The sequence below is a fragment of the Balaenoptera acutorostrata genome, chromosome 15 (genome assembly GCF_949987535.1).
Source record: "Balaenoptera acutorostrata chromosome 15, mBalAcu1.1, whole genome shotgun sequence".
In the NCBI taxonomy this organism is placed as follows: domain Eukaryota; kingdom Metazoa; phylum Chordata; class Mammalia; order Artiodactyla; family Balaenopteridae; genus Balaenoptera; species Balaenoptera acutorostrata.
In genome coordinates, this window is record NC_080078.1 from 49,378,741 (window position 1) to 49,396,935 (window position 18,195).

Genomic DNA, 18,195 nt, shown 5'->3' on the forward strand with positions numbered 1-18,195 from the left:
AGCTCAGAGAGTTTGTGAAACTCCTGTCCCCAGGCATGTCCTGTTTCTCTTGTTATGTCTGGGAAAGGAAGGTAGGAAAGGGTGCCCCTTCATCAGGGAAAGTGGTTGCAGGCTTCGATTGTTAAAGCTCAGTGGGTGATGAATAACATATTTGCGGCCACGGTTCCATCCCTACCATGGAACACACGATTTTTAAGCAGTAACACTGCACAAGAGAAACCATTCAGAAGGAAGATGGAAAGAGAGGGACGTGTGTATCTTGACTCAGAAACAACCTTTGGTGGAATCCAGTGCTGACAAAGCAACCCATGGCCTTTCTGGGTGTGATTTCTCAAAGACAGGGTCCTTTGGGCCCCACCCTTCCCCTCGGCCCGACTCCAGCCCAGAGTCAGGCTGAGCAGCTCCACAACACAGCCCTGGGCAATGGTTGGATCCCACTGGAGATGTTCGCATGTCCATCTGGCATCCGCTTCCCGGGACGTGGACTTGGACGTGGCCGCATGGTGGGTGGGGTGGGAAAGGGGGCTGTTTAGCCAGGAGGCCAGCTCTTTCCCAGTCTCTTCTACTTAGCTGTCCCTGTTCTTTCCTTTCCTTGTCCCACATGAGAGAAGAAGCCAGGAATAACCTTTTTTAGAAGCATCGCTGATTAGCATGAGGCACAATGTGTGTGTCAGCACATGGAGCCAGCCTGGACTGCATCCCTTCTGTGATATGTTTCCCCGCATAGGAGGTGCTCAGAACAATCAGACATTAAACCTTGATTTCCTGACATTGCTCTGCCTCAGTTTCTTCAGCTGCAAAATGAAGAGAATCTTCATTGGGCTATAATGAGAATTAAAGGTGCAAATACATTTAGAGTTCTTACAGCAGTGCTTGGCACAGAACAAATGCTCAACGTTAGCTTCTGTATCACCATCACCATCATTATCACCAGGTTTGAAGGTGAAGTTCAAAAATCAGTAGAATTATCCCATTAGGATGTCTCTTTTTATTTTTTTATTTTTATTTTTTAGGATGTCTATTTTCAGATAAGGAAAATGAAATGCAAAGAGTTGAAGTGACTTGTCCAAGGTTTCACTGCTCTGTAATACCAGCAACCATTCCTATGCACCAAGGATGGTCCTTACAACATTATAAACTCCCAGGGATATAACTTTCCTTATCCCATTTTTCTGAATAGGACACAGAAGCCCAGAGAAGTGTGAGACTTTTGCCTAAGGGCACACACATAAGAAGCAGATGTTGAGTTGAAACAAATCCAAAGCCCATGCCTTTGGCCACTTTATTGGGCCTTGTGACTAGTTTTGGCTGATGGGATGCTAATAGGTGTGACCCAAGCAAAGGCTGGAGTGTGCTTGTCCATCGGGCTTGCCTCTGCCTTTCTGTGATTTTTCATCACCGTGAGAGAAATGCAGGACAGGTAGCCTGCTGGTTGCAGGAATCTGGGAGATGCACAGAAGAAACCCAGACCCAAACCTCAGCCTGGAACCCAGCCCGCCTAGATCTACTGAACCCCAGCCACCCATAGACCCACGAGCGTGAGAACACATGTTTATTGTTACAGGCCACTGAGTTTTGGGATAGTTTGTTGTGAAGCATAATTGGATAATAGCTAAATAATACCTGATCTGTACTGAGTGCTTTCTGGGACTTGTAACTTGCAAGAAAAGCATGCATCTCAACCAGTGCTTCTTAACCTGTGTATACGTTTCACCTGGGGCCCTGATTAAATTGCAGATCCTGATTCAGTTGTGCTGGGTGGGGCCTGAGATTCTTATTTTCTAACAAGCTCCCAGGAGACGCTGCCGCTGCTACTCCATGGACCACACCGTGGGTGCAAGTGCAGAGAAGTCATCCCGAGCTTCTCACCTGTACCTGTGGGTCACGACTGCACCTGGTGAACTCGGGGCAGTGGATGAGCCACCTATGTGTAAGGGAAGGACAGTTCTTGCCCTCCAGTGAGAATCCTCTGTGGGTTTCTAATAATCATCACTCTCCTCATGTCTAGTGTGGTCAGGGGGTCAGCTCATGTTAACATTTCTGCAGCCTGTTTCATGGGCTAAGGATTAGGAACACTTGATGAGATCTCCCCTTTGTAATTTTTGCCCCTCCTGGAATTTGAAGGTTCCCAGCAATAAACCTGGCTTCCAATTAATTTTGGGCTCATAACCAATACCAGATTTCCAGGTCACAATGTAATTGAGTCTCTAGGCAGGAGAGATACAAAATCTATTTCTGGTTTTCTTAATTTCCAGTCAGGCAGGGCTTGGAACATCAGACAGCAGCTTACGGAGGAAGCCGAGTCTTCTGCTGGGAGACTTTTCCAGCTGGTTCCAAACATAGTCCAGCAACTATGTTTCTTTCCACCATCACCATCACCACCACCAGCACCACGATAACCTGGAGAATTGAGCCCCATGAGACTTTTGTACTTGGAGAATCCTGAAAAGATAGGAGAATTCTTTCCAAGGAAAGAGTATCTTCTCCCCTTCCTTCAGCGTTTCATAATATATTATAGATTATACACCTATGTATTAGCTGTAGGAAGATATCATCCTGAGACTCAACTTCCAAATTCTCCGAAGTTTTCTAACAGTGTCTTTGGTTGTTGTAGATCCTAAACATGCTATGTGAGTACCTTTAAAAGATCGCCACAATTTTTAATAAGCTAAACATACACCCAGCCATTCTGCTCCTAAGTATTCACACAAAAGAAATGAAAGCATATATTCATGCATGGACTTATACCTGAATGTTGGTACCATCTTTATTTTAATAGGCCCAAGTTGGAAACAACCTAAATGTGCTTCATTGGGTGAATGGAAAAGCATATTGTATGTGCATACAATGGAGCAATAACTGGCAATAAAAGGATCAAACTCTTATGCACCAAACAACATGGATGAATCCCAAGGTCATTATGGTGAGCAAAGGAGCTCACTGTACTGTACGTTCTGTATTAGTCTACTTACATAAAACTCTAGGAAATGCAAAAACCAATCTATAATGGCAGAAGACAGATCAGTGGTAGAGATTTCTGGGGAATGAAGGAGGAATCCCCAAGGAGCACAAGGAAGCTTTTGGAGATGGTAGATTTATTCATCATCTTGATGGTGGTGATGGTTTCACAGGTGTCAACTCCTCAGACTGTTCACTTTAAATATGCACGGTTCATTGTATATCAATTACACCTCAGTAAAGCTGTATTTTAAAAAATAATAACACAACTGCCATTTTCCCCCTCATTGTCTCCCCATCGCTATCTCTAAGAGGTGGCTGGGCGCCAAGGCATGTGTTTTATTTGTTTCATTGGCTTTGGCGCGAATACTCTCTCTGGATGCTGGTGGGAGTAAGGTAACATCTGGGTGGCCTATGACAACATTTTTAGCCTCCCTGTATCCTTCATATAGATTCTAGCCACACCTTGTTATTTTTAAAAATAGAGATGAGATATCCAGTAGGAAGTAGCCTATTGAATTCACAGTTGACCTTCCTTTTTCCAGGTCACTTCTGGTGCACATCTGGGGATTGGGGTGCCCCAAACTGTGAGTCTGGCAGCCCAGAGCCCCAAACTTGAAGCTGGAATTCTCCTATTCCATTGGCCCTGCAGCACTGTTCCTTTCAGGGGGCCCAGGGGTGTTGCTCTCTAATGGAGGTATATCAGCCACAGACAATGCTCTCTGTAAGATGACTTGGTTTACTAAAATGTGCATAGGTCAGGTCAACAGGAAGAAGGGGTAGTTAACCTACTGTTTTTACTTCTACTCAGTTTACAGAAACAACTTTCCAGTGACACATGCTGGTCTGTGCCTGGGGAGTTGATGCAAAGCTACATTTATCAAAGCACCCTGGCCTCTGCCTTTTTTAGGCATTAGAAGACAGTCCCACACACCATTGATAACTTCCCATCGTCGCTCATCCTCCCACTTAAAATAGCAAACAAGCACGGGATGAGGCTCTCAGGAGAAAAACAACAGTCATCTCTCTAAACACCAGCAATTCGTAGGCTTTCCCTAGGCCTGAACTTTCCCATTCCTACAATTTTGGAATTCCTCTCTTCCCAGCTGCTCTGGGAGAAGATGGCATAACCTGATTCTGTTGCTGCTGCAGCACATCCCTTTCTGAGGCTAACAGACTTCAGCTTTGTTAACAGCGACAAGAAGCAGCAGGTGCCTCATGGAAACTCCACCCTGTACCTTTCCTACATCATCACTACCTAGAGAAATGGCCATGTTCCCATGGCGAATGTTTGAGTAGTGCTTTGTTTAGTTTGGGTTCTCCCAGAAGCAAACCCTGGGACAAAGAGGAAGTGGTATACTTGGGAGATGCCCCCAGGAAGCTCTGGTAGGAGAAAGGGAAAGAGGGTAGGGAAGGTAAAGAGCCATAAGTTTATGTTATCAAGTCAGTGACTAGAGTGGGCCGTGAGTGCTTAGTCCCAAAGGGAACACTGGGCACTAGCATGTTGACTTCATTTTATTAGCATTGTGCCCCATCCAACCTTTGCACTGATACACCACAGAAAGAAAGAAATTAAGCTTTATATCTTTTATGTTCAGGGCATCTTATGAAGTTCTTATGGAAGAGGAGTACAGACAAAGTTTAAATAAAATGCAAAATGAGACTTTTTAAGTAACACACTCCCTTGCTATTTCTTTAACATCATTGCATACAATCCCAGGAATTAAATGGACAACCCCATTCCCACACCCTAAATTATCTTCTGTCTTTTGGGAGATGAGTATAGACAGAGGGACACCCTTAGCTGTCACTGAAGAAAGGGGCTTCATCACCATCCTTTTCTTTATAACTCATAAAATCTTGAGCCAAGGATTGCAGAAGAAAGATGTTCTCAGATGAGAAAGAAATACGAGGACCGCAGAAACCATTAAAACGTTGTAAAATAAGATCAGTGAAGACAAATTAAAAAACTGAGATAATCAAATCTGGAGAAGACAGAGGAACTATTAAATAATAATCTTCAAGTCCTGCATGAGATGTTTCTTGAAAAGTGAATGAATAGTGGGACGAAAAAAAGCAAACATGAAATTAAGATGTATCATAAAAGATTTAAAGGACACATCAGAGAAAAAAATGTTCTGTCATTGAAGGTTGTTACAAAGTACTCGTACAGGTACTGGGTTGGCCAAAAAGTTTGCTCGGGTTTTTCCAAAAACCCGAATGAACTTTTTGGCCAAATCAATACAAGTGGGATTCTTTCCTTTGGAGGCTTTAAAACCACAATAGATTCTTCTTTACTGAATGGATAGTTCTCATGACTTCTGACGGTGTCCCCAGGCCTCAAAAATCAATGCCTTTTAGAACATGGCTGGAAAAGAATGAATGAAGCAGCTGCACAAATAATAGAAATTTCTTCTGGTTTGTATACAGGAAAATAAAAGGAAGGAATAAAATTATAGTGTTTCTGTTCAAGGTGGCAGACTAAGCATTTTTGTTTACTTCTTTTCCTTCTCCAAATTCTACTGAAAAAGGAGACGAAATATGAAAATAAATCCCCAACAGAAGTGGAAAGCTGCAAGGGGAACATCTACAGAAGAAGGAATGATTTCTGGTAGATATGAAACCAATGGTAACCAATTGAAAGTGAAACATTACAGAGCTGAGAAAGTGAGAGAAAGATCACCAAAAAAATGAGTTTCTTTAGAGGAATTCCCATAATAATATAAAGAACTGAGCCTGTGTCAGTTTCACTAGCAGGTATTTACTCACAAGAAATAAAAACCTATGTCCACAGAAAGGCTTGCACAAGAAAGTTAACATGATCTTATTTATAATATCCAAACCATTAGAAACAACCCAAATGTCCATCAATGGGGAAATGGATAAATAAATTGTGGCATACTCATACAATGGAATACCACTCAACAATAAAGAAGAGAAATCTGCTGATGTACACAGCAATGTGAATGAATGTCAAAAATACTACATGAAGAAAAAGAAGCCCGGACACACACACATACACACACACACACAAATGCACACAGTATGATTCCATCTACATGAAGATTTAGAAGAGGCAAACTAATCCATGGTGATAGGAGTCAGAGACTGGTTGCCTGTGGGAGGAGTAAATTGCATACGAAGGTGCACTAGAAGCCTTTCTGGGATGATAGAGATGTTCTATATTCTAATTTTGATGGTGCTACATAGGTGTATATAATTGTGAAAAACTGGAACTGAATCTTTAAGATGCATTCATTTTATTGTATGTAAATTATTCATAATTTAAAAACTTTTAAAAATGTAAAGAGAAAAAAGAAGAGGAGTATAGGAGGGGGAGGGGTGAAGGAAGAGAAGAGAAGGGAAGAAAAGAGAAGAAGCTATAGAAGCTGGGTGAAAAGGATGAGGACAGAAAACTGATAAAGAGTGAAAAAGCTAGCACTAGGGTGGCAAAAGCTGGAAGATTAAGCTAAGACATAAAACACATTAGAAAAATGCAAAGAGATAAAACTACAAGAGAAAAAAATTGAGACATGGAAGACTGATAGATCTTGAAATATCAACATTAGTTTCAAAGTCTAATAGGAGTTCCAGAAGGAGAGGACAAGGATATTGGAAATAAGCAAAGAAATTACTGAAGAAATATTCTTAAGCTGAAGACAACCTTGAGGATTCAGATTGAAAGGGTCCACCAAGTGCTGAACAGGACTAACAACTAAAGCCTTAAATCTAAACACAAACAGATAAAATTTCTGAACATTGTGAATAAAGAGAAAAATCCTAAAGTCTTCCAGTTAAAAAAAAATCACCTGCAAAGAAATAACATCAGACTTTTCACTGAAACATGAGACGGTGTAAAAAAAAAATGCATTATATCTTCAAAATTCTAAGGGGAAACAAGATAGAACATAGCCAACTGCCAAATTAGCATTTAAATGTGAGAAGCAAATAAAGATGTGCTTAAAAATTTAGGATCTCAGAGAGTTTATCCTTTGATAAAACCTTTCTGAGAGAACTTTTTGAGAATGTATTCCAGCAAAATAAAAGATGAGAATATGAGATTCCAGAAGCAGCAGCAGATAGATAAATAAATAAATAAATAAATAAATAAATAAATAAATAAATCTTATAGTTAAGTCTAAATAAGTATTGGGAGAATATACTACTGCTAAGAAATTGTTCCTAAGATAGATATAATGAAAAAGAATGAAAGAAAAAAGGAAGAAAAAAAGAAACAAAGACGAAGGAATGATCTAGCACTAAATGTTCAGATAATGTGATTAAAATTTGAGAGAGAGAGACAAGAGAAAAAAAAAAGCATGTTAGAATCTTGTTTTGGGGAGGTTTAGGTTATAAATACTGACTGACTCTCAGCATTGATAGAAAAATGCAAGTTCAAATCTGTTTGTTAAAATGTTAAGAGTTAGAGAAATAGAACAATTTCCAAACTTGAGGGGTAATGAGCAAAGTAAATAATATTTAAATACTTATTAAATGTTTAAGTGCCAAGTTCTAACAGAGCACTTACATGCATTCAGTGTTTTAATCCTTACAACAACACTGGGAAACAGTCTTTGTATACCTATTTTACAGATGAGGAAATTTAGACATAGGCTAACTCTCTTGCCAAAGTGAGAGATAATAAATTGGAAGGTGGGAGGCAAAATGAAGCAAATTGGAAATTTGAAAACACCAAATAAAATTGAAAATACATCTTCAAATCTATTAGTAATCATAATAAATATAAATGGGTTATATTCATTGACCTATTACATGGCAAAAGAAAATTTGGCTATTGGTTATTTTTTTAAAAAATATTTTATTTATTTATTTATTTATTTATGGCTGTGTTGTGTCTTCGTTTCTGTGCGAGGGCTTTCTCTAGTTGTGGCAAGCGGGGGCCACTCTTCATCGCGGTGCATGGGCCTCTCTGTATCGCGGCCTCTCTTGTTGTGGAGCACAGACTCCAGATGCGCAGGCTCAGTAGTTGTGGCTCACAGGCCCAGTTGCTCCGCGGCATGTGGGATCCTCCCAGACCAGGGATTGAACCCGTGTCCCCTGCATTGGCAGGCAGATTCTTTTTTTTTTTTTTTTGGCAGGCAGATTCTTAACCACTGCGCCACCAGGGAAGCCCTGGCTATTGGTTATTAATAAGAGAGATATTCAAACAAAAAAGGCAGAGAAAAGTTGAAAATAAAGGTTGGAAAAAGACACATAATGAATGGCAAGAGAAAAAAAAATAAGCAGGAGATGCAAAATTACTATCAAACAAAAAAAAGTGTTCAAGACAAATGTCAATAAAAAGATACATATAAAGGAATTTCACCTTGATAAAAATATAACCATCAAAAAAAGACATTTTATGTCCTAACACCATGGATTCTAAACAAGTAAAGCGAAAATTAAGGGGATAATAAGGAGAAACAAACAAATCCACAATGGTAGTGTCAGAATGCAATTAAATTTTTTGAGGAATCAGCAGATTAAGTAAACAATAAATAAATCAAGATTTGAAGGGTTTTCATAATATAATTAACCATCTTGATCTGACAGGTCTTATAAAGAGATTTAAGACTGTACATCATAAACAATATGCAGTCATGAAATAGTTTCAAAATATGCTTGTATTACATACAAACTTTATACTAATAAAGTAAAAATCCAGTAAAATGTATGATTTTCTGAGAAGATATAAATTATCAAAAATGACTAGAGAAAAGTTATAGTATCTGAATAGGCTATTGACCATGGAATAACATGGAACATTAATCAGAGATCTCAACCAAAGAGGTACCAAGCCCAAGACAGCTAAAATGAGTGAATTCTAACAATCTTATAAGAAACAGATAATTCTTATTATTTAAAGTGCAAAAGTGGAAAAAGAAGGGTTTTCAATTAATGCCATGGAACTATAATGATATCACTACTGAAATGGATACTGTTAGCTCTCATGTACACACCAAGAAAAATGTAAGCATATATTGCTAAGTATAGCTTTCCTGGATTCCGGAACTAACAAATTGGAGAATATAACAGAAAATGAAACAGAAAATTCACAATAGCAATCAAACCTAGAAAACAGCTTGTCAAAAGAAATGTGAAAAGATGAAGAAAATTCTAAAACTTTACTCAGGAAATAGATACCTTAACATGTCCTTAATGAGAGGATTAAATATTATAAAATTCTCAATTCTTCTAAACTTACCCCCTCAATATATATAGCAATTCCTATTAAAAGCTCAATGAATTTTTAAACAAAATAATTCTAAAGTCTGTTTGAAAGAAAACATTTTATAAAAATTTCTAAGAAAAAGAATGTTAATGACAGGGCATTTGCCCTATTAAAAAATACTGTGAGGCTACATGAAATAAAAGAGTGTGGCGTTGGTACATGAATAGAAAAATGAAGGTCAAGAAATAGACTAACATATATGTGAAAATTTTAATATGTGATAAAACTGGTATTTTTTACCAACAAATATAGAATGGAGTATTTACCAAATATGATGGGAGAAGTGGCTACTCAGTTGGACAAAAACCAAAGTTATATCTTTATTTTAAACCTAAAACCCACAAATAACTTCAAAGTAGATTGTAGTTCTAAACAACAACAACAACAAAAACACTATAAAACTGTTAGAACAAAATATATTTAAAGATTCTGACAATCCTTATTTGAGTAACCCTCTCTCAAGTAAGGCAAGAAAACAAAAAGTCATAATGGAAATGATTCAGATTTGATTATATTTAGAATGGAAAGTTTGTGCATGGCCCAAAGCAGCATAAACAATGTTAAAAAATGAGTGAAAGATTGGTTATACATTTGCAAAGTATATGAGATAAAAGGTCAGTATGGTAGCTATTTTGCAAAGACAGCTACAATGACTCCTGCCATCCCTGAACACACGCTCTTTTGCAATGTTATTTTGCTGGTCCTCCCATCAAGAGGAGTCTATTTCTGGTCCCCTAGGATCTGAGCTGACCAAGTGATATGTTTGGCCAATAGATTGTGGCTGAAGTTGTACAAGTTCATCAAGAGGCCTTGCAATTTCTACTTTACTCTCTTGCTGCTCTGAGTCCACCATGTAAAGACATGTGGAATAACTTCCTTGAGGATGAAGAGAGAGCATAGGTGACAGCCAGCACCAACCATCAAACATATGAGTGAGGCCCTTTTATTTTATTTTTTATTTTTATTTTATTTTATTTTTTTTAACATCTTTATTGGAGTATAATTGCTTTACAATGGTGTGTTAGTTCCTGCTTTATAACAAAGTGAATCAGCTATACAGATACATATATCCCCATATCTCCTCCCTCTTGCATCTCCCTCTCCCCTCCCTATCCCGCCCCTCTAGGTGGTCACAAAGCACTGAGCTGATCTCCCTGTGCTATGTGGCTGCTTCCCACTAGCTACCTATTTTACATTTGGTAGTGTATATATGTCCATGCCACTCTCTCACTTCGTCCCAGCTTACCCTTCCCCCTCCCCGTGTCCTCAAGTCCATTCTCTACATCTGCGTCTTTATTCCTGTCCTGCCCCTAGGTTTGTCAGAACCTTTTTTTTTTTTTAGATCCATATATATGTGTTAGCATATGGTATTTGTTTTTCTCTTTCTGACTTACTTCACTCTGTAGGACAGACTCTAGGTCCATCCACTTTACTACAAATAACTCAATTTCATTCCTTTTTATGGTTGAGTAATATTCCATTGTATATATGTGCCACAACTTCTTTATCCATTCATCTGTTGATGGGCACTTAGGTTGCTTCCATGTCCTGGCTATTGTAAACAGAGCTGCGATGAAGACCGTGGTACATGACTCCTTTTGAATTATGGTTTTCTCAGGGTATATGCCCAGTAGAGGGATTACTGGGTCATATGGTAGTTCTATTTTTAGTTTTTTAAGGAACCTCCATACTCTTCTCCATAGTGGCTGTATCAATTTACATTCCCACCAACAGTGCAGGAGGGTTCTGTTTTCTCCACACCCTCTCTAGCATTTATTGTTTGTAGATTTTTTGATGATGGCCATTCTGACTGGTGTGAGATGATACCTCATTGCAGTTTTGATTTGCATTTCTCTAATGATTAGTGGTGTTGAGCATCCTTTCATGTGTTTGTTGGCAATCTGTATATCTTCTTTGGAGAAATGTCTATTTAGGTCTTCTGCCCATTTTTGGATTGGGTTGTTTGTTTTTCTTGATATTGAGCTGCATGAGCTGCTTGTAAATTTTGGAGATTAATCCTTTGACAGCTGCTTCATTTGTGAATATTTTCTCCCATTCTGAGGGTTGTCTTTTCGTCTTGCTTATGGTTTCCTTTGCTGTGCAAAAGCTTTTAAGTTTCATTAGGTCCCATTTGTGTATTTTTATTTCCATTTCTCTAGGAGGTGGTTCAAAAAGGATCTTGCTGTGATTTATGTCATAGACTGTTCTGCCTATGTTTTCCTCTAAGAGTTTTATAGTGTCTGGAGTGAGGCCCTTTTAGACCATCTAGCCCACATCAAGCCAACAGAAAGCTATAGCCACATGAATAATCCTAAGCAAGGTCAGCAGAAGAGCCACCCAGTTGGGCCCAGAGTAAACTGTTGACACACAAACTCATGAGCAAATAAAATGTGATTGTTTTAAGCCACTGTGTTTTGAGATGGTTTGTTATATAGCAATAGCTAAGTGGGACAGTTATTCATAATTTACAAAGAATACCTGAGATAAAAGCAGACAGCCTGCCTGGAAAATGGGCAAGGCAAGTCATGAAACGAGAAACACAATGGCTGTTGACTTGTATCAGAGCTGGAGGCATCTTGTTGATGAACTGGAACAAGAACTCCAGCCTCCTTGGGTCTGAATCCTGGCCCTGCCAACCATGGTTGTGTGGCCTTGGGCAAGTTACACAAATCTCTCCAGGTCTCAATTTCATCAGCTGTGAAATGGGTATATAAATACTATCTATCTCATAGGGTCATTGTAAGGAAACTCAGTAGCATTAAGTACAAATAAATGTTGCTTCTGCTTTTACTGCTATTAATAGCTCAGATCAACTGGTGAGTCTGAAGCAATGAGTGCAAGATGCTAAGCAGTTTTGTTGAAGGCAAGTAGAGGGATGAAGGAGGAATGTACTGATAAAGATGGTAGTTAGGAATTAGAGAACAAAGACATTTAGTTACATTTCAGAGTTGGTTTGCTTTAATGTTATTGTAAAAATGATCAATGTGATGATTTCTAACACTTCCTTAAATCTCATTGTTTTAATGAATTCTAACTTTACTATGTAAAATCTGTAGAAATTCATGCTTCTGAATCTGACTGAGATTTAGTAGAGGAACACTCATTTGAATTTCAAGTAAAAGAGATACTATTATTATCATTATCATTCTTCTTATCATTGCCTGTGGTTCTACATTTTGGGGTATTCTGTCTTCCAGACTGCTTTTTTTAATATATAATTGTTTTCTTACTATTATCAATTAAAGACATATGAAAGAACTAATCTGAGATCTGATCAACATGACACAAGAGGAGATAAGATTTCATTCGAAAGTGAAAAAAGTTGATTTTTCTGTGCATTTTTATACAGCTGTTGCAGACCACTGTAAAATTTCTTATTAGATGTTTTAAAATACTGAAAACAGTACAAAGACTAACATCATTATTTATTATTCTTATGAGCCACATAACCAATAGAAATAGTGTGTTCAAAGCATTTTACTACCACCTCATAACAGCATACCTAACAGTACAGGGACAGCCACTTACAGAGTCAAAAAACCTATGTCCTACTATGTTGAAACTACCAAAAAAATCATATTAGATCATGTTTATATATGTGTGTTTATGTATGTATATATAATTTAGATAGATAGATAGATAGGTACGTTCATATTTGACACAATAAGACTGTCAAGATGTGTTTGAAAATGTAAATCGTTAGGGACTTCCCTGGTGGTGCAGTCGTTAGAATCCGCCTGCCAACACAGGGGACACGGGTTTGAGCCCTGGTCCGGGAAGATCCCATATGCCGCCCAGCAACTAAGCTTGGGTGCCACAACTACTGAGCCTGCGCTCTCGAACCTGCGAGCCACAACTACTAAAGCCCGCTCACCTAGAGCTCGTGCGCCACAAGCCCCCGCTCGCCACAACTAGAGAAAGCCCGAGTACAGCAACAAAGACCCAATGCAGCCAAAAATAAAAATTAATTAATTAATTAATTAATTAATTTAAAAAACCCCAAAAAACCTAAGCCCTGAAAAAAAGAAAAGAAAGAAAATGTAAATTGTTAAAAGCCTTTTTCTCTTTTGTAGCCAGCAGGATGACTTTCTCAAGAACTTGGAATACAAATATTCTTCAAAGATTTTTACACTTATAAAATAGCAACAACAAATTAAGCAGCTTCCGGCTCTGCAACTGCGGGCAAGTTACCCAACCTCAGTTTTTTCATTTGAAACAGGGATAACGATAATGCCTAATTCACGAGATTTTTGTGAGGATTTAAAAAGAAAATACATGAAAAGTGCTAAGAACAGTGTCTGACACATAAAAGGCACTTGACAAATCTTAGCTACTATTGTTATTCTTACTATTTTATTGGGTGCCCTTGATATGCCAGATCTCAAATAAAGGTGCATCTCTTTTAAATGTTCCCAAATACACTACAATTTGGGAAAATAAAGCTACCATTGTGTATTTCTGACTCCAACCTCATATTTCAGAATATTTTAAGCAGAGATAACAACACAAATAATGCAATATAAGGATTGACGAACTTTCTGGTTACAAAGAATGATTTTAGCAGCTTAAGATATCCCAGAGGCAGCAAACTTAAGTTTAAATGTAGTTGGTTAAGATAGGTTATGACTTCCCTGGTGGTGCAGTGGTTAAGAATCCACCTGCCAATGTAGGGGACACGGGTTCAAAATCCCACATGTCATGGAGCAACTAAGCCCGGGTACCACAACTACTGAGCCTGTACTCCCGAGCCCGCGGGCCACAACTACTGAGCCTGAGCACCACAACTACTGAAGCCCATGCGCCTAGAGCCCATGCTCCACAACAAGAGAAGCCACCACAGTGAGAAGCCTGCGCACCGCAACAAAGACCCAATGAAGTGGGGGGAAAAAAAAAAAAAAGATAGGTTAAACATGACCAGTAAACAGAAAGAACATGGCACCCACAGTTTTGTTTTCAAATACACCTGCTACTAGCTAATTCACATCCTGGGCCCTGAAAACGATACACTAATAAAGGTCTTTTGCAGACCTCCTCTCTTGAAGGAATATATTCTCTCCATTTGAATCATAATACCTTTGGAGAGTCAGAGGGTCAAAGAAATAACTTTAGTCAGGAAGACTATAAAACTTTTATAATAACAAATTACAAAAGAGAGTAAAATTATGAACTAAACTGTTAAACTCATCATTCTGCCTGAATAAGTTCATTGAGTGGACAGAATAACCAAACACGATTACAAAACAAGCTGAAAGCTGATGGATTAGCAGCTACTTGCGACCCAAGATACTCCTAGGAGCATTACTCTTTCTAAATCCCCCATTTCTTCTGCCCTCTTGGGACAGTTCTTCAGCCACAGGCTCTTTTGAGAATTTAATCCACTTCCGCTTTGCAGTTGCCGCTTCCACCAGCTGCTTCTCTCATCACCTTACCAGTCAAACGGAAAAGGCCAAGCCTAGGTTATTCTAATGATAGCAGACACCTCATAAAGGAATCTGCCAGATTTACTTTTCCATAGAACATCGTTTTTACAGCTTTTCATGAGTCCACGAGGAAAGAAAGCATCATGTATAAAATGTGACTTCCAGAAATCTCGAAGATATTAGGAATTGTTCTTACAGGGTTAGAGCGGGTGGGTGTACCACCATCTACAGGATGGGGTGTCTTCAATTTCCCCAAAGGAATCCTGTCAGGCTGTCACTGTACCTGTTTGCCCACAGGAGAAGAGAAGAGGGTCTCATAAAGTTAGGACATTTTCAGAAATGTTCCCAATTTAAAAGCACTTTAGGCTTTGGGGCGCATACTTTTTCATTCCTGGTTTTGCATTTGGGTGTAAGGATCACCTTGCTTTAGTCTATAACATCCTGGCAGAGAGAAAACATGGTGTAACTAATCAAGAGTTTGGAATGTGTAAACTTTGCAAGTTTCTTAACCTCTGTACCTCCGTTTTTGCATCTATCAGGGGAGGATATTAACAGCATAGTACATCATTAAATCGGTTAAGTTCTGTAAAGCACTTAAAACTAGCACATGGTAAGCACTGTGGAAGTGTTTAAGTGAATTCCTTCTCTCTACAACAGTAGGGTTTTCAGGCAACAAATTACATAAAGATGTGAGAAATGAACTAATAGGGGCAATGGTCTTAAAGCCCTTTGGGAACAATGAATAATGCTTATCTCGACATAAAGAGTTTTAGAGGGGCTGGTTTGAGGAGGAGATTTTAGGAGAGAATTCCCGCTGCTTCCTGGGAAAATCCCTGCTGACTTCTACCCATGCCCCAAGTTGACAGTTGTCACACGCCTGATAGAGCCAAGGAAAGGCGCTTCTTCCCAAGACAGCGGCAGGAAATCCCTACCTGGACAATCCTTTATTTGGAAACCAGAGAATTCCTCTTGTGTCTGACGCCCACTACCCGCTCCCCAGTTGTGTCCCCCTCCCCTGCCTTGGAGCTGCACAGATCATTAGAATTCCATTCCTAAGGCGACCTTCAACAGGGGCAGAATGCTGGAAGAAGTCTTTGCTGTAAGTTTAAAAGCCCCAGGTAACGCCGGGCCAAAGTACAACCGGTGGCTTGACTCCACGCCCTCCGCCCGGCTGGGGAGGTATAAGGGAGGCACGGGTACCACGTGGGCGAACAGGGGATGTCTGGCCATTCTCTTCGGGAAATTATTTCCTGACCTTTGCGTAGCTTTCTGAGGGGGCAGATTCACTGGGGTTCTTCCAACCAAACCCAGTTTGGGGATTTATCCTAAAGTCTCCTTCCGCTCCCCCCTCCTCCCAGAGTAAGGTTACTCAGTCTCCAAAGGGTAACCAAAGAGTGGCAGCACCCCAAAGCAAACCCAGACATACTCCGCACTTCCTCCGCTCATCTCAAGCTAGCACCCTCAGGTACCTGGTGACAGACCACCTGGAGGAGCGTGCCTGCCAGACCTCGAAAGCGGTCCAGCCTCCAGGCACGTACCCCGCTCCGCCTCAGCCGGAGATCGGTGGTCCCGGCAAAACTGCTGCCAAAACAGATGCTCTTTGGTGGGGCGGGGACCCGCCTCCTCGCTACCATCAGGTGCTAGCTAGGTCAGCTCCCCGCCACCCGGGTCCCCGCGGCCACGCGCGCCCCTCTCCGGCAGCGCACTCACCTGCAGCTGCGTCCGGCTGGCGTTGGCCGCGGCCGCGTCCGGCCCGTCGGCGGCTCCCGAACCGCGCAGCACCGTGATGTGCAGCGTGAGCAGCAGCAGCCCCAGCAGCAGCAGCAGCTCGGCCGCCAGGCGTACCATCCTCCTGAGGCGCGCGGCTTTAGGACCCGGCGCGGCGGACGGCGGCGGCGGCGGGGGAGGAGGAGTCGGAGCCCGGGAGCCCGGCGGCGCGGCTCCCGCCTCGGCCCCCGCCGGGGCCCCGCTCCCCGAGCCCGCGGGGCTGGCCCTGGGCGCGGCGGGGCGCGCCGGGCCGGGGGAGCAGGAGCCGCCGCCGCCGCCGCCGCCGCACCACGGCGGAGCCACGGCGGGGCCGGGGGCGTCCAAGCTGGCTGCGGAGCAAACCCCGGCGCTCCCCGGCGGCGGCGGCGGCGGCGGGGACGGCGGGCCGCCAGGGGCCCGGGCCGGGCCGGGGACCACCCTGCGGGCAGGGGGCAGCGGGGGCGACGGCGGGGCGGGCGCAGCCGAGCCCCCGAGCGCACATGGGCGCCCCAGATGTGGCCGCGGCGCCGCAGCTGGAGCGGGAGCGGCCGCCAGAGGAGCGCGGGGAGGAGGAGGAGGAGGAGAAGGAGGAGGAGGAGAAGGAGGAGGAGGAGGGCTTCAGTGGCGGCCCAGAGTTACCTCCACGCTGGGCTCCCCCGCCCTTGCCGCCCGGAGCCACTCACCCGACGAACCACCTCCCCTCCTCCCTGCGCTCCTTCGGGCCGCGGGCCGCGCCGCCCCGCCGCCGAGTCCTAGGGTGAGCCGGCTCCGGATGGGGGCTCCGGGACCCGGGGGCTGTCACTATCTGGAGGTGACCTGCGCGCCCCTCCAGAGTCCGCGTCCGCCTGCCGGGCTGTGCGCCACCGCTGCCGAGGTCGCTGTGGGCGGCGAGGGCCGAGCCCTGTGCGCACTGCGTCTCGGGGCTGTGGGTAGGGGGCGGAGGGGGGGTGCCTGGACGAGTTTAGAAACCTTTATTGACAAGGTGGAGTTGGGAGTTGTGGTGTTGGAGACGGAGAGGGTGCCGGACCAGCCAGGTGTCTGTCTGCGACTGTGCGCCCCTCCCTCAAGCTGGCGTGCGTATGTATGAGGGGGAAGATAGAGTTTCGTTCCAGAAAGGTCTTGACACTCGCTCCCGCACGGTGGGCCGCCCGCTCTCTGAGCGCCTCTGCTCAGGCGCCCGCGGCGCGGGGTAGAGCCTGGGAAGGCAGGCGAGTCCGATTCGCTGGGCGTCCGTCTGGTCCAGTGCGCAGGTGTCTCGGCGGGAAGCTGCAGGGGCCGAGTGCCCGCGGGCTCAGGCGCGCAGAACGGAGGTGGGGCACTGGGGGTAAATCTCAGCTCAGGCAGTCGCGTGTCGGGGGGCTTATCCCGGAGGCGCCGCGCCCGGAGGGGACCTGGGGGCTGCCGTCGCACAGCCGCCGCTCCCGGGCCAGCGCCTCATGACCGCGCTGAAGCCTCGGGCTCCCGCGCGCAGCTCATGCCTTGCAGGGGTCAGCCGGCGAGTGGAAGGGCTCGAGGGTCGAGCAGAGGGCAAGGGGTCCTCGCCTCGGATGCAAGAGAGAACCGGGTCCGGTGCCGGGCTCAGATCACCGCAGCAGCACCGGCGCGTCCTGCTCGGGCTCCCGCCTTCTCCAGGAGGCTCGGAGTGGCTGGCGCTCGCTCTGGCTGGGGCCTTTTATACGACTTTTCCTCCGCCTCCCCCTAGGTTTCCTCCTTCCCTCCTCCCCTGTGCCCGCCCAGTCCTTTCCTCCCCGTGAGCGGAGCCTTCAGCCTAGGCATTCACAAATTTCGCAAATTTCCAAGCCCATCTCGCATTCTGGATTCCAGTGTCCCCGGAATGGA

At 43.3% G+C, this 18,195-nt stretch overlaps 1 protein-coding gene across 1 annotated transcript in view; it reads right to left on the reverse strand.

The window, feature by feature from the left end:
• ISM1 (isthmin 1) overlaps positions 1 to 16,567 on the reverse strand; it is an 81,003-nt gene extending 64,436 nt beyond the window's left edge. Inside the window, exon 1 of the mRNA XM_007165263.2 lies at positions 16,321 to 16,567. Within this exon, the coding sequence (XP_007165325.1) occupies positions 16,321 to 16,458 (138 nt within the window). The 5' untranslated portion in view covers positions 16,459 to 16,567. The remainder of the gene's footprint in view (positions 1 to 16,320) is intronic.
• Positions 16,568 to 18,195: the final 1,628 nt, after the last annotated feature.